Genomic DNA, 16,797 nt, shown 5'->3' with positions numbered 1-16,797 from the left:
TTCTCAGTATTTCTTCCAGTGGTAGGTAATTTAAATCATAGAAATGGACAAGAGCATGTTGTATTAAGTCATTAGTAGACAACAGAAGACTCCTCCTCTCTGCTTACAATAAGGCTTTGGACTTTGTTTTCCTTTGCTTAGAAAAGGCAAGGTTGTGCTTATTTGGCTCTTCTAAGAATGGATTTGGATTTCGTGATAGTGATCTGGATATTTGTATGACCCTGGAAGGCCATGAAAATGCAGAGGTAAGAGTGTTTGGAAAGCGTTATGTAAGTTTATTTTCTCCCAATGACGATTCTATGTTTATTTTTGTATGTGATATTGATAAAAATGTGGTATCACTCTTTGTATAAATATATTATCAAAATAAGTGTTTGAAATATGAAAACAGTAGCATTTTCAGTTTAGAAGACATTAAACTCTTAAGTAAAACTGTTTCAGTAATTTTATGATACAAAAACCATGTCACTGAGAGTTACAAGTGATTTGTAATGAATTTTGGGAAAAAGTTAATATACCACGAAGTTGGAATTTTTTCACTAGAACCAATGGGAAGCTGATGCGTCAGTTTTGTAGTGAACATTGATCTTTCATACTTTGTCTTCTCATATCTCTTTCATTAGATGATGTCTTTGCGTTACTATAGGTAGTAAATATAGGTGGTCATCTAATTTATAATTGGTTTTGTTTTAAAAGTTAGTTATAATTTTTGACCACTAACATAAAATTTTTTCCATAGAGGCAATGTTATAAATGATATGCTAAGGGCTGGGCGCGGTAGCTCATGCCTGTAATCCCAGCACTTTGAGAGGCCAAGGTGGGCAGATCATGAGGTCAAGAGATCGAGACACTCCTGGCCAACATGGTGAAACCCTGTCTCTACGAAAAATAAAAAAATTAGCTGGGCATGGTGGCACGCCTGTAGTCCCAGCTACTCAGGAGGCTGAGGCAGGAGAATCGCTTGAACCCGGGAGGCGGAGCCTGCAGTGAGCCGAGGTCGCACCACTGCACTCCAGCCTGGCGATAGAGTGAGACTCCATCTCAAAATAATAAATAAATAAATAAATAAATAAATAAATAAATAAATAAAATGCTAAGATAGCTTTTAGAAGCTCATTTTGGGCGGGGAGGAGAACTAACATTTATTGAGTTCCCAGTATACACTTTTACATACATTATCTCATTTCATTCTTACAACCACCTTCGAGGTAGGTATTATTTCCCCCATTTTACAGATGAGGAAACTGAGGCTTTGAAAGATAAACTGACTTGTCCAAGTTCACACAGCTAGTAATTGTTGGAGCCGGGATTCGTAACCCAGGTCTGTCTGACTCCAGAGTTCATGCTCTTTCCATTGTATCTCACTGCCTCTCTGTAATTTTTTTAACCCATAATGTAGCTGAAATATAGTACTAATAGTACTGTAGAACCTAACCACTGCTTTCTGAAACTGATAGCTTTCTGAGTTCCACTGTGAGATGCCAGGAGCAGACCTTCCCCAAGTGCAATTTCAGCAATAAGAGTGGGTACTTACGCTTTCCTTTTTTGTATACCAGGCCTTAATAGTGGGAAGGAGATTGTCCAAGCTCCAGGGAAGGAAAAGATTGATTGGACAGGGAAGAAGTGTCCCAGGCCTTCTCAACAGCAACTAGCAAAGGAGGGTATCCTTGTAGATGTTTAGTCCTTTACCAGCCTAGCTATTGTTATTTATGTTTCAAAATGAGGGACTGCTTGCAAGATTGGGGTGAGGCCCAGCTTCTGGCATCTGTAGTGGTGTCAGTATTGCCTCTGTTACGTTATAAAAGAATTCAGCAGAATAGTGTGCTTTTCTAAAATCATTCTTTTGAATGGTAGTTTTGAAATTGTTAGACCCGGAGTAAAGATGGCAGTGATGACTTATTTCTGGCCATAAGAATTTGCTTCTGGTGTCTTAACATCTTGTTTTATAAAGAAACTGAAAAGTTGCAAGTATTTTATTTGTTCTCCTTTACTTAAATTCTGCTTAGAGCCACCTACTTGGAAAGTGGCTGCCCTTCTCCATTCTGAAGAGTAAGAATTGAGGGAATAGGAAAAGATTTTTATACCCAGGAAAGAGGTTAGAGTTTTAGATATCTTCTATGTAAAATTTATTAAACTTCTAATCACTAAGGGTTTGTATATTATATATAATCTGTGCCATTCCTACTGGGAAGTTGAAACAATGAAAATAATAAATCATTTTCTTTCAGATGAGCCATAATTGAAACTTTTAAGATTTAGCATAATTGTATCCTTGGATAACAAAGAGAAAAATGACCTTCTTTGTTAATTTTATCGTATGTGAATTAGTAACTAATGGTTTCTTTGAAATCCTTTGGTTTAGCTGCAATGGCTCCTGCTCTCATGTAGCTAAAAAGAACATGTTGGAAAAATGCAAGTGACTTTATTACTCTTGGGATTGATGTTTATACCCTTCAGCTATTTCCAGTTAATTTTTAATGCCATAATCATTATGTATTATGATTATCATTACCATACCAGCTCTGCTGTCTCTGGTTTTTACAATAGTAACACATTTAAATTTACAGAGGTAAGAATTTCCTTGGAGAAATAGGTGCTGGTGATAATAGGAGTATCTTTCTTTTCCATATGAACATAATTATAATAAATAACTCACAGATTTAAAGGCTTATTTTGTGCCAGGCATTCTGCTGAGTGCTTTACATACATGTCTCATGTAATCCTCCCAACAGCTCTGCAGGACAGGAGTTTATGATTATCTTGATTTTATAGAATAGTGATGTAATGCTCAGAGAGGTTAAACATCTGGTTAGTCACACAGCTAATCAATACTTAGTTTAAGATTTGAGACCGGGCGCTGTGGCTCACGCCTGTAATCCCAGCACTTTGGGAGGCCGAGGCGGGCGGCTCACGAGGTTGGGAGATCGAGACCATCCTGGTGAACACAGTGAAACCCCGTCTCTAATAAAAATACAAAAAAATTAGCTGGGCACGGTGGCGGGTGCCTGTATTCCCAGCTACTCGGGAGGCTGAGACAGGAGAATGGCATGAACCCGGGAGGCAGAGCTTGCAGTGAGCCAAGATAGCACCACTGCACTCTGGCCTGGGTGAAAGAGCGAGACACCGTCTCAAAAAAAAAAAAAAAAAGATTTGAATCCAGGGTTGTCTCAATTCAGAGCCTATGTACTTACTTAATCAGTATATTGTTTTACCTTTACCAAACTCACCTCTATTTGTTTATTCACTTATTGAAAACCATATTCTTCTCCTGACTTTGTGCTTCTCAAACTTTAATCTGCATGTGAATTACCCTGGGATCCTGTTAAAATGCAGATTATGATTTAGTAGACTGGGGAGGGTCCTCAGATTCTGCATTTCTATCAAGTTTCCAGATTATGCTGATACTGTAGGTCTATGAATCACTTACTTGGAGTAGCAAGGTTATTATAGAGCTTTATGGCTGGGAATTGTAAATGCTACTATTAAATGCCTAGATTAAAGTAGAATTTGCACAAGGTGAAATTGAGTCAAACTTTTATTTATTTGATTTGTTTTTTAGAAATTAAATTGTAAGGAAATAATTGAAAATTTGGCAAAAATTCTTAAGAGACATCCAGGTATGAATTTTAAATCTTATCTTTAAAACAAAAGAAGTTTTTTTTAGCATATATGAAAATTATTTAACCTACTGAAGTCTTTTTTTTTTTAATTAGGTTTAAGAAACATTTTGCCTATAACTACTGCCAAAGTGCCTATAGTAAAATTTGAACACAGACGAAGTGGGTTAGAAGGCGATATCAGTTTATATAATACGTTGGTAAGTTTATCTTTATGGGCCATGTATATACTTTTCATTTTAAAACTTTACAGATTACTGACTCTACCTTTATGTTTAAAACTTTCAAACGTGAACAGTATAAGGAAAAAGTATTTTACTAGTTATCTTGATATTTCCTTCAGATTGAAGGTCAGTTTTTGTTTGACTCATTAATAGGTATTTTACATTTTACATTTATATATTTTGTATTTGGAGTGTATTATATTTTTAAATCTGATTTGTAGTTTAATTTTAAGAAATTTGAAATCCTTTCAAATACGTAATTATTTTTCAGGCTCAACATAACACAAGAATGCTAGCTACTTATGCAGCTATTGATCCTAGAGTGCAGTATTTGGGATATACTATGAAAGTGTTTGCTAAGGTATTTATGAAAAAATTAATGATCTGCTTTGTTCATGATAATTAAAGTGAAAACTAATGTCAGATTTGTGAAAAATTTTGTCTCAGTTTTGTTTATCTGAGCTTTCAAAAAAGAAACTTTCAGTATTACATAGGTTGAATTGATACCTATCAGAGTAGGGTGGCTCTGTCTTTTTTTCCTGTATGTGTTCTATTCCCATGTGCAACTGACTAGTCAGTTTCTCAGCAGTAACATTTCTTAATGCAGTGATTTTCAGCCCCAGGCATGGGAGTTGGCATATCATCCTAGTTAAGAATTTCTGGGTTAAGAAATCTTATATTTGAGTTGAGTGATAAATTTTTCTGACCCAGAAAACAGAACAATACCAATAATACCTTATGCTTCTCCTATTATAACACTTGTTATGACATTGAATTTAATTTTCTCATTCTTTTGCTAAATGTGTAAACTAGATGAGAACAGGGACCTCTGTTTCCCTAGTTCATTGTAGTGCCTGCTTTATGGTAGCTGCTCACTAGAAATGTGTTAGTGGAAGAGTTTTAGTAGGGGAGAAACTTGGTCAGGTTTTCATTTCATAAAGCTTTGTCTTTCTAATAGGAAGGCTGTTGTTGTTGTTGCTGTTGTTGAGATGGAGTCTCACTCTGTCACCCAGGCTGGAGTGCAGTGGTGGGATCTCAGCTCACTGCAACCTCCGCCTCCTGGGTTTAAGCGATTCTCCTGCCTCAGCCTCCCAAGTACCTGGGATTACAGGCACTCACCACCATGCCTGGCTAATTTTTGTATTTTTAGTAGAGACGGGGTTTCACTGTATTGGCCGGGCTGGTCTCAAACTCCTGACCTCAAGTGATCCTCCAGCCTCGGCCTCCCAAAGTGCTGGGATTACTGTGCCTGGCTGGAAAGCATATTTTTAAAGATATTCCTGTACATGTCTTTCTAGACAAGAGTGTATCTTAGAAAAGCATTCAGGCACATACTACATATAAGACTTGATATGCCTACTTCTCTAGATTCACCTAACAACGTAACTCTAACATGACAGTTTTGTTATAACTACATAGAATTCTGTTAATGAAATCACCCCTTTCCCCTTTAAATATAGATATAAGCTAAATCCTTGCTGAAGGGAAGAAGTCTCTGAAGATTCTTTCAGGTTGCATTCCCCCCCTCCCCTCCCCCCTCCCCCCCTCCCCTTTTTTAATTTTAATTTTAATTTTAATTTTATGTTTTTTTGAGATGGGATCTTGCTCTGTCACCCAGGCTGGAGTGCAGTGGCACAGTCTCGGCTCACTGCAGCCTCCATCTCCTGGATTCAAGCAGTTTTCCCTGCCTCAGCCTCCAGAGTAGCTGGGATTACAGGTGCCTGTTACCACGCCTGGCTAATTTTTGTATTTTTAGCAGAGACAGGGTTTTGCCATGTTGGCCAGGCTGGTCTTGAACTCTTGACCTCCTCCGCCCGCCTCGGCCTCCCAAAGTGCTGTGATTAGAGGCGTGAGCCACCACGCCCAGCCTTTATTTTTATTTTTGAGGCAGGATCCCTCTCTGTTGCCCAGGCTGGAGTAAAGTGGTGTGATTACAGCTCACTGTAGCCTTGACCTCCTGGGCTCAGTTGATCCTCCCACCTCAGCCTCTTGAGTAGCTGGGACTACAGGCATGTGCCACCATGCCCAACTATTTTTTGTATTTCTTGTAGAGATGGGGTTTCGCCATGTTGCCCAGACTGTTGTTGAACTCTTGGGCTCAAGCAATCCACCCTCCTCGGCTTTTCGAAGTGCTGATATGACAGACGTGAGCCACCATATCTGGCTTCCTTTTTTTTTTTTTTGAGATGGAGTCTCGCTCTGTCGCCCAGGCTGGAGTGCAGTGGCACTATCTCGGCTCGCTGCACGCTCCGCCTCCTGGGTTCACGCCATTCTCCTGCCTCAGTGTGCTGAGTAGCTGGGACTACAGGCGCCCGCCACTGCGCCCAGCTAACTTTTTGTATTTTTAGTAGAGACGGGGTTTCATCATGTTAGCCCCTTGTTCTTTTTTATTTGTTTTTTATTTATTAAAAAAGATGTTTTTCCTAACCACGAGACCATCAGGGGACTTCGTTCTTTTATAATGGCTGCATACCATTCCATTTTGTGAATAGTGCTTAGTTATTTTAAACCTGTGCTTTATTGATGAACCTAAAACTATTTCTGATTTTTTGCTATTATAATAGTGCTGCAATTAAAAAAACCTTCTTAGTCATTTCACATATTTTTTGGCATGTTTGCAGGGTACATTCTTAGAATAGGACTGCTGGTTCAAAGAAAATGTGCTTTGTAATTGTGATATTGTCAAATATTCTTCATAGTGTTTGTATTAATTTACACTCTGACCTGCAGTGTGTGAGAGTACCTATTTCCCCACATCATGTATAGTAGTTTTTTGTTTGTTTGTTTGTAAGATGGGGTCTCACTGCATTACCCAGGCTGGTCTTGACCTCCTGGGCTCAAGCATTTCTTTCACCTCAACCTCCCAGAGTGTTGGGATTATAGACGGTGCAGTTTGTTTTTAACCCAATTTAACCCAGTTCTATGGGTTAAAAAAAAATGATGTGGCAGAATGTTTAATATACTTCTGCATGGAGTAAGACTCTGAAGTTTTGTTTTCAATCATGTTGTTTTTTAGCGATGTGACATTGGGGATGCTTCCAGAGGAAGTTTATCTTCATATGCATATATCCTTATGGTGCTGTACTTTCTGCAGCAGAGAAAGCCACCAGTTATCCCAGTTCTACAAGAGGTAGGTGTTTAAGAAAACTATAAAGGAGTTTTTTTGAAAACAATAGATCTAAACACAGGAGATTTTGCTTGGTTCATGTCATCGTGAAGGATTTTTCCATCATGGATGTCCTAAGTTTTCTCTTTCCATTAATGCTATAATTAAACAATGAATCTTTTTGAAAAATTTATTATGGGAAAATATAGACTACCAAAAGAATATTAGATGAACAGAACCATTGAATATCTTTTGTAATGTTTTTAAATTTTACAGTCTTAGAGTGCTGTGGATGATTGTGAAGTTCTTGTAGCCAGCCATGAACTCATATATTTTATAGTCTCCAAGATGCAAGTACACAAGTTTCTTCTTTCTAGAATATTTTCCCTCCTGTTGCCTGGCAATGAAGATTGATTTATTCTTATGTGTACTTTGGTCAACCTTGTGAATTGGTTTAGAATGAACCCAGGGAAACTCTTCCTTATCTCTTCTGAAGTCATATTAATTACATTAAACATAAGAATGTACATTGAAAGAAACAGATTATACTTATTCACTCAGAATTGGTGACTTATAAAGTTCATTTTTGTAGTCAATTTATACTCTCTGAAATTGGTACAAAGGAGATATTAATCATCCATCTGTTCCTCCTGATTCTTGGCACAAAGTAGATTTGTAGGCGTTAGGGAGGATCCAATTCAAATTTTTTAGACTGGTGACTATTTTTAGTTAGGAGACAAGCATCAGACTTGGTTGGAAAAGTCACATATTCTGGTTTCACATCAATTTTGATAGTTATGGCAAAGAAGAAAATCACAAAATAGGCCAGGCCCGGTGGTTCACGCCTGTAATCTCAGCGCTTTGGGAGGCCGAGGCGGGCAGATCACGAGGTCAAGAGATCGAGACCATCCTGGCCAACATGGTGAAACTTCCTCTCTACTAAAAATATAAAAATTAGCTGGGCGTGGTGGTGTGTGCCTGTAATCCCAACTACTCGGGAGGCTGAGGCAGGAGAATTGCTTGAACCTGAGAGGCGGAGGTTGCAGTGAACTGAGATCACACCACTGCACTCCAGCCTGGTGACAGAGGGAGAGTCCGTCTCAAAAAAAAAAAAAAAAAAGAAAAATCACAAAATTATAAGCCATATACTAGATGTCAGATAGCCTTACTAAGTTTTAAGAAGTTCTAATGAATATATATGGTTTTACCAGCGTTTCCTTCCCTGTTTTAAACAACGAATGGGAATCCTTTCCTAGCCAAAGATTTAAGTTGCTGAATCTGTGTTGGGTGATGTATGTTTGGGTGTGTTTTTAAAGTATTTTTTCAGAGCACTTTTAAGTTCACAGCAAAATTGAGAGGACGGTAAAGAGTTTCCAACATACCTCCTGTACCCACACATGCATAGCCTCCCCCATTATTAACCCCACCAGAGTGGTACATTTTTTACAACTGATGAACCTACATTGACATATAATCACCCCAAGTCCATAGTTTGCAATTAACATTTATTCTTGATGTTGTATATTCTAAGGGTTTGGACAATATATAATGATGTACACATTTTATCATAATCAATGATACATCAATATATGCCATTACAGTATCATACAATTTTCAGTGCCTTAAGAATTTTTGTACTTTGCCTAGTCATCCTCCCCTCAACCCCTGGCAACCACTAATCTTTGTGCTGTCTTCATAGTTCTGACTTTTCCAGAATATCATATTGTTGGAATCATACAGTATGTAGCTTTTTCAGATTGACTTCCATCACTCAGTGATATGTGTTTAAATTTCCTCCATGTCTTTTCATGGCTTGATAGCTCATTTCTTTTTCTGTTTTTTTAATTTTTAAATGTTCAGACTTTTTTGTTGAACCTCTAAATCTATTTTATCTTTCTTTTTTTTTCTTTTTTTGAGACACAGTCTCACTCTGTTGCCCAGGCTGGAGTGCAGTGGCACGATCTCAGCTCACTGCAACCTCCACCTCCAGGGTTCAAGCGATTAAAGCGATTCTCTTGCCTAAGCCTCCTGAGTAGCTGGGATTACAGGCATGCACCACCATGCCCTGCTGATTTTTGTATTTTTAGTAGAGTGGGGTTTTACTATGTTGGCCAGGCTGTTCTCTAATGTCTGACCTCAGGTGATCCACCCGCCTCGGCCTCCCAAAGTGCTGGGATTACAGGCATGAGCCACCATTCCTGGCCTATCATTTCTTTTTAGTGCTCAGTAATATTCCGTTGTTGGGATGTACCACAGTTTATTCAGTCACATATGGAAGAACATCTGTGTTACTTCCAAGTGTTGGCTATTAAGAATGAAGCTGTTACAGACATCTGTGTGCAAGTTTTTGTATGGACATAGTTTTCAAGTCTTTTGGGTGAATACGAAGGAGTCACATTGCTGAATCATACGTACGAGTATGTTTAGTTTTGTAAGAAATGGCCAACTGTTTTCCAAAGTGGCTGTACCAGTTTGCATTTCTACCAGCAATGTGTGAGAGTTCCTGTTGCTCCACATCCACCCAGCATTTGAGTACTTGTCCATGTTCCAAATTTTGGCCATTCTCTTAGGTGTGTAGTAGTCTTTCTTTGTTTTCTTAGGTGTATAATTGTCTGTCCATCCGTCCGTCCATCCTCCCTCCCCCTCCCTCCCTCCCTCCCCCCCGCCCTCCCCTCCCTCCCTCCCCCCCGCCCTCCCCTCCCTTCCTCTCCCCCCGCCCTCCCCTCCCTTCCTCTCCTCTCCCCCCCCCCTTTTTTTTTTTTTTTTTTTTTTTTTTTTTTTTTGAGATGGACTCTTGCTCTGTCGCCCAGGCTGGAGTGCAGTGGCGCAATCTCGGCTCACTGTAAGCTCCGCCTCCCGGGTTCACGCCATTCTCCTGCCTCAGCCTCTCCGAGTAGCTGGGACTACAGGTGCCTGCCACCACGCCCGGCTAATTTTTTTCTATTTTTAGTAGAGACGGGGTTTCACCGTGGTCTCGATCTCCTGACCTCGTGATCTGTCCGCCTCGGCCTCCCAAAGTGCTGGGATTACAAGCGTGAGCCACCGCGCCCGGCCTTTTTTTTTTTTTTTTTTTTTTTTTTTTTTTTTTTTTTTAAGATAGTGTCTCACTCTTGTTGCTGCCCGGGCTGGACTGTAGTGGTGTAGTCACGGCTCCCTGCAGCCTCAACTTCCCAGGCTAAGGTGATTCTCACACCTCAGCCTCCTGAATAGCTGGGACTATGGGTGCACACCACCAAGCCCAGCTAATTTTTTATATATTCAGTAGAGATGGGATTTTGCCATGTTGCTTATTAGGCTGGTCTCGAACTCCTGGGCTCAAGCCCACCTTGGCCTTTCAAAGTGTTGAGATTACTTTTAATGGCAAAACCGCAGTTACTTTTGCATCAATCTAATATTTTGTTTTATTTATCTATTTATTTATTTTTGAGAGAGGGTCTTGCTCTGTTGCCCACGCTAGATTACAGTGGCACAATCTCCAGTCACTGCAACCTCCACTTCCTGGGCTCAAGTGATCCTCCTACATAAGCCTCCCAAGTAGCGGGGATTACAGACATGAGCCACCATGTCTGGCTAATTTTTGTATGTTTTATAGAGAGAGGATTTCTCCATGTTGCCCAGGTTGGTCTCGAACTCCGGGCTCAAGTAATTTGCCTGCCTTGGCCTCCCAAAGTGCTGGGATTACAAGTGTGAGCCACCTCACCTGGCCATTGTTGTATTTTAATTTGCATGTCCCTGATGACATTATGTGGAAATCTTTTCATATGCTTATTTTGCCATTCATATGTCTTCTTTGGTGAGGTTCTTTGGTCCATTTTTTTAAACAGGTTATTTTCTTACTGTTGAGTTTAAGGAGTTCTTTGTGTATTTTGAATAATAGTCCTTTATCAGATGTGTGTTTTGCAACTATGTTCTCCATGTCTGTGGCTTTTTTCTTCATTCCCTTGACATTGCCTTTTGCAGAGCAGAAAATTTTAATTTTAGTGAAGTCCGTCTTGTCAATTATTTCTTTCATAGCTCTTGCCTTTGATGTTGTGTCTAAAAAGATATCACTATACTCAAGGTCATGTAGATTTTCTCTTGTGTATTCTTCCAGGAGTTTTATTTTACATTTAGGCCTGTGAGCCATTTAGAGTTAATTTTTTGTGAAGGGAATAAGGTCTATGCCTAGATTCATTGTTTTGCGTGTGGATGTTCATTTGTTTCAATACCATTTGTTGAAAAGAATATTATTTCTCCACTGTATTGTCTTTGCTCCTTTGTCAAGGATCAGTTGACTATATTTATGTACTATATTTATACACTTTTGGGCCCTCCACTGTCGCATTGATTTATTTATAATTTCACCAATGCCATACTCTCTTATTTATAGTGGCGTTATAATAAGTCTTGAGGTTGGGTTGCATCAGTCTTCCAGCTTTGTTCTTCTTCTTCAATATTGTGTTAGCTATTCTGAGTCTTTTGCCTCTCTATGTAAACTTTAGAATCAGTTGGTCAATATCCACAAAATGACTTGCTAGAATTTTGATTGGGATTGAATTGAATCTGGAGACCAAGTAGGGAAGAACTGACATCTTGACAATTTTGAGTCTTCCTGTCAATTATAATGGAATATCTCTCCATTTATTTAGTTCTTTGATTTTGCTCATCAGAGTTTTATAGTGTTCCTCATGGAGACCTTGCACATATTTTGTTAGACTTATACCTATGTATTTCATTTTTTGGTGCTGATGTAAATGGTATTGTATTTCTAATTTCAAATTCCACTTGTTCATTGCATGTATCTAGGAAAGTGTTTGAATTTTTTATATTAATCTTGTGTCTTGTAAACTTGCTGTAATTGCTTATTACTTCTTGGAGTATTGTTCCAATTTGGATTTTTTGCATAGATTATCATGTCATATGTGAACAGTTTTATTTCTTCTCAACCTGTATACCTTTTATTTCCTTTTTTTGTCTCATTGCATTAGCTAGAACTTCCAGTATCAGCATTACCTAAGACTTACCAGATGTTGAAAAGGAGTGGTGAAAGAGAACATCCTTATATTATTCCTAATTTTACAAGGGAAAGCGTTGAGTTTTTCACCATTTGAGTATGATGTTAGCTGTAGGATTTTTATAGATTTCTTTAACAAGCTGAGGAAATTTTTCTCCATTCTTAGTTTATAGAGAGGTTTTCTTTTTTAAATCATGAATGGGTGTTGGATTTTGTCAAATGCTTTTTCTGCATCTATTGATCTGTGACTTTTCTTCTTCAGCCTGTTGATGTGATGCGTTACTGAGGAGAAAACACACACTCAAACCCAAAATGTTTTTTATTTCTTTTTGTTTTGAGACGTAATTTCTCTCTTGTCACCCAGGCTGGAGTGCAGTGTTGCAATCTCGGCTTACTCCAGCCTCCGCCTCCCGGGTTCAAGTGATTCTCCTGCCTCAGCCTCCCCAGTAGTTGGGATTACAGGTGCCCACCACCATGCCCGGCTAATTGTTTTGTATTTTTAGTAGAGACGGGGTTTCGCCACGCAGGCTAGTCTCGAACTCCTTACCTCAGGTGATCCACCTGCCTCAGCCTCCCAAAGTGCTGGTATTACAGGCCTGAGCCACCACGCCCAGCCCCCAAAGTGTTTTTTTTATTCTTTCACTCAACAACAATAATCACAAAAGACTTCTGTGACCAAATGTGTTGGGGGGTTTTCCCCACACACCAAGCAAGCAACCACTTCTGCACTAAACACCATGGTGTCCTCCAATTCAATTCTGGCACCGTCTATAGCATCATATTCCACTGGTTGAGGGCTCAGTCTCACAAGACTATCTCCAGTTTAGACACCAGTTGAAGTCTAGGCCCCCCAGAACTTCTGACTGACCAGCTTAAAGTTTGGGTTCCTATGATGACCTCTTTGGATTTGATTAATTTGCTAGAATGGCTCACAGAACTCAACCATTTACTTAGGCTTACTGGTTTATTATAAGGGATATTACAAAGGATATAAATGAAGAAATACATAAAACAAGGTATGGGAGAAGGGATGAGGAGCTTTCATGCCCTGTCAGGGCATACCACCATCTAGGAACCTCCATGTGTTCAGCTATCAAGAAGCTATTTGGACCGAGACCTTTGGGTTTTTATGGAGGCTTCATTACATATGCAAGATCGATTAAGCCAAGCTGTTTGCCATTGGTGATCAACTTAACCTTTAGCCCTTCTCCGCTCCCCAAAGGTTGGGGTATAGGGCTGAAAGTCCCAACCCTGTAATCATGCCTTGGTCTTTCTGGTGACCAACCCCTATTTTAAAGATACCTAGGGGCTGTCAGCCAGTAGTCAACTTGCTTGTGTACAAAAAGACTTCTCTTTGGAGATTCCAAGGATGTTAGGAGTTGTATGTCAGGAAACGGGTTTGGAGGCCAGTTATAATACCACAATTAGATCAGTTGATTTTCAGATGTTGAACCTGCTTTGTATAACTCTCTTTTGTACATTATTGGATTTGATTTGCTAATATTTTGTTGAGGAATTTTGCATCATTGTTCATGAGAGATTGGTCTGTAGTTTTCTTTACTTACAATGCAATGTCTCTGTCTGGTTTTTGTATTAGGTTAATGCTGGCCTCGTAGAATGAGTTTGGAAGTGTTCATTCTGCTTCTGTCCTCTGAAAGAGATGAGGCAGAAGGAACACTTCCTCACTCATTCTTCGAGAATTGGTTTAATTTCTTCCTTAAATGTTTGGTAGAATTCATCAGTGTACCCATCTAGGCCTAGTGCTTTCTCTTTTGGATGGTTATTAATTATTGATTCGGTTTATTTAATAGATATAGGCCCATTCAAATTTTCTGTTTCTTCTTGTGTGAGTTTTGGCATATTGTGCCTTTTTTTTTTTTTTTTTTTTTTTTTGAGATGGAATCTCACTGTGTCGCCCAGGCTGGAGTACAGTGGCGTGATCTCGGCTCAGTGCAATCTCCGCCTCCTGGGTTCAAGCAATTCTCCTGCCTCAGCCTCCCGAGTACCTGGGATTACAGGTGCCCGCCACCATGCCCGGCTCATTTTTGTATTTTTAGTAGAGACAGGGTTTCGCCAATGTTGGCCAGGCTGGCCTTGAACTCCTGACCTCAGGTGATCCGCCCGCCTTGGCCTCCCAAAGTGCTGGGATTACAGGCATGAGCCACCACCCCTGGCTGGTATATTGTGTCTTTTAAGGAATTAGTTCATTTCATCTAGGTTATCAAAATTGTAGTTCATAGTATTATTATTCTTTTAATGTCCATGAGATATGTATTGATATCCCCTCTTTCATTTCTGTCGTTAGTAATTTATATACCTTCTCTTCTTTTCTTAATTAGCCTGGCTAGGAGTGAATTGTTTTTTAACAAATTTGTTCACTGGATGATATTTAAAATTTACCATAAATTAATTAGGCCTGCCAAGGCCAGCATTACTCTCTGTATTATTATCATTATTATTGTTATTTTTTGAGACAGAGTCTCGCTCTGTCGCCCAGGCTGGAGTGCAGTGGTGCAATCTCGGCTCACTGCAAGCTCCACCTCTCAGGTTCACGCCATTCTCCTGCCTCAGCCTCCCGAGCAGCTGGGACTACAGGCGCCCGCCACCTTGCCCGGCTAATTTTTTGTATTTTTAGTAGAGATGGGGTTTCACCGTGTTAGCCAGGATGGTCTCAATCTCCTGACCTCGTGACCCACCCACCTGGGCCTCCCAGAGTGCTGGGATTACAGGCGTGAGCCACCACACCCAGCCTACTCTCTGTATTATTCTAATCATTGTTTAGGCTTTAAATAGGGATCATACGTACTAATTCTCCAGTAATATCATTTGCCACTTTGCCAGAATACTATGAATAACAAAAATGGACCACAAATTTGATTTTCTTGGTGGTTTGTCTGTATTCTCTCCTTACTCATGGATTTAGGAGTCACTGAGGTAGCATGAAGTAATAGAAATAGCAAGGCATGGTATTTAGAGCCAGAGATAACTAGTCAGAATCCTAATTCTAACATTTTGGCCTTCAACAATCTGCATAAGTCTGAGTTTCATCATCATTAAAAATGTAATAATGATAATATTTCAGTGTTGATATGAGGAACAGAAACATTGAATGCTTTTGAATGTAGTAGGTGCGAAAGTAGACATTCATAAACAGTGCTTGCTTTTATTATTTTTACTATTATGATTTATGCTCATTAGCAGCATTATTACTATTATTATTGGAAAAATGTAGGTAGGACTACCATATTCAACTTTAAAAACTCTTTCATTATCTGTTTAACAGACATCTGCTTAATATTGATCAAACGAGAGACAGTTCATGGAATGTTTCCCATCATAATGAGGTTTGATTTCGGGGGACTTTGTGATATATATACACTGATGATACGTGGATTTTTGTTTCTGGCCTTTTTTAATGGTTGTCATATGGGACCTCATTGTCCATTGCTCTGGCATCATTTAAGTATTGACCATTGGCATCAATTATCTTTTAAGGGTAAGGATATGTTTAAAGAAGCTAATGATGTCTGCCTCCATTTGTAATTAAGCTTTAACTTTATGTGGCTGGGTATTACTAAGGCACAGCTAAGAGCATTTTTTTGATGGTCAGCAGTACAAAGTTCTTTATGTCAAAAAGAGCTGTCCTAGGCAGAAGATTTTTGCTCTAACCTAGCAAATCATAATAAGTAAAAGCAAATTTTCACATAAAAATTAATTCCAAAAGAGATTTGGGAGTGTTCACACATGATTTTATGAAAAATTTTTTTAACCCATATCAGCTTAAAAATTGCAACTTAATGGATGAACCTTGAGGACATTATGCTAAGTGAAGTAATCCAGTCACAGAAAGACAAATACTATTTGATTCTACTTATATGAAGTACCTAGAGTAGTCAAATTCATAGGGACAGAAAGTAGAGTGGTGGTTGCCAGGAAATCAAGGAGGGAGAAATGGGAAGTAATAGTTTCATAAATATAGAGTTTTAGTTTTACCAGATGATAAGAATTCTGTGAATGGATGGTGGTGATCGTAGTGTGACAGTATGACTATACTTAGGCCGCAGAACTGTATGCTTATGATGGTAAATTTTATATTTTGTGTATCTTACCACAACTAAAAAATTACAAGTTAGGCCAGTCTCAGTGGCTCACTCCTGTAATCCCAGCACTTTGGGAGGCCGAGGGGGGTAGATTACTTGAGGTTAGGAGTTTGAGACCAGCCTGGCCAATATGGTGAAACCTCGTCTCTACTAAAAAATACAAAAATTAGCCGGGCATGGTGGCATATGCCTGTAATCCCAGCTACTTGGGAGGCTGAGGCACGAGAATGGCTTGAACTGGCAAGGTGGAGGTTGCAGTGAGCTGAGATTGTGCCACTGCACTCCAGCCTGGGTGACAGAGCAAGACTCTGTCTAAAAAGAAAAATGCAATATAAATATAGCAGTACATATTAGAATATCACAATAAGATAAGAAATTTGGAAATGTTTAGGGTCATTCTTTACATAAATATGATTGACTTATTTAGTGATCCTTGTAATATGATTGACTTGTTTAGAGGGAGGACTGAGTGCTAAGTTGAAGATGATTCGTGTTGAATGAGAGAGAACAGAGAGACAGCAGGGAGAGAGAGAGTGTGTGTGTGTGTGTGCGTGTGTGTGTAAAAGTGGATAGCATTAGTGCTTCTGAGGGCTGAAACAGAGTGGGGAGAATTAAACACAGTAAAACATGATAATTCAAAAGAGTAGGCAAAATGAGTGATGATTAACGTTCCAATGCCCACAGACCTACTCCACTGCGTTATCAGCCAACATAGTTGGGTTGGATCATGGATATTACTGAAAAATATGAAATCTCT

The 16,797-nt window shown here is 39.3% G+C and overlaps 1 protein-coding gene across 6 annotated transcripts in view; it reads left to right on the top strand.

Moving 5' to 3' along the window:
- TUT4 (terminal uridylyl transferase 4) overlaps positions 1-16,797 on the top strand; it is a 133,234-nt gene that overhangs the window by 91,008 nt on the left and 25,429 nt on the right. For all 6 annotated transcript variants that reach the window (XM_030818813.1, XM_030818810.1, XM_030818809.1 and 3 more), the window contains 5 exons: positions 142-245; positions 3,560-3,617; positions 3,714-3,817; positions 4,113-4,202; positions 6,858-6,971. In XM_030818813.1, the coding sequence (XP_030674673.1) occupies positions 142-245; positions 3,560-3,617; positions 3,714-3,817; positions 4,113-4,202; positions 6,858-6,971 (470 nt within the window). The remainder of the gene's footprint in view (positions 1-141; positions 246-3,559; positions 3,618-3,713; positions 3,818-4,112; positions 4,203-6,857; positions 6,972-16,797) is intronic.

Source organism: Nomascus leucogenys, chromosome 9 (genome assembly GCF_006542625.1).
Source record: "Nomascus leucogenys isolate Asia chromosome 9, Asia_NLE_v1, whole genome shotgun sequence".
In the NCBI taxonomy this organism is placed as follows: Eukaryota; Metazoa; Chordata; class Mammalia; order Primates; family Hylobatidae; genus Nomascus; species Nomascus leucogenys.
Note: the sequence above shows the minus strand (reverse complement) of the source record. Positions and strands in the feature narration are given on the sequence as shown.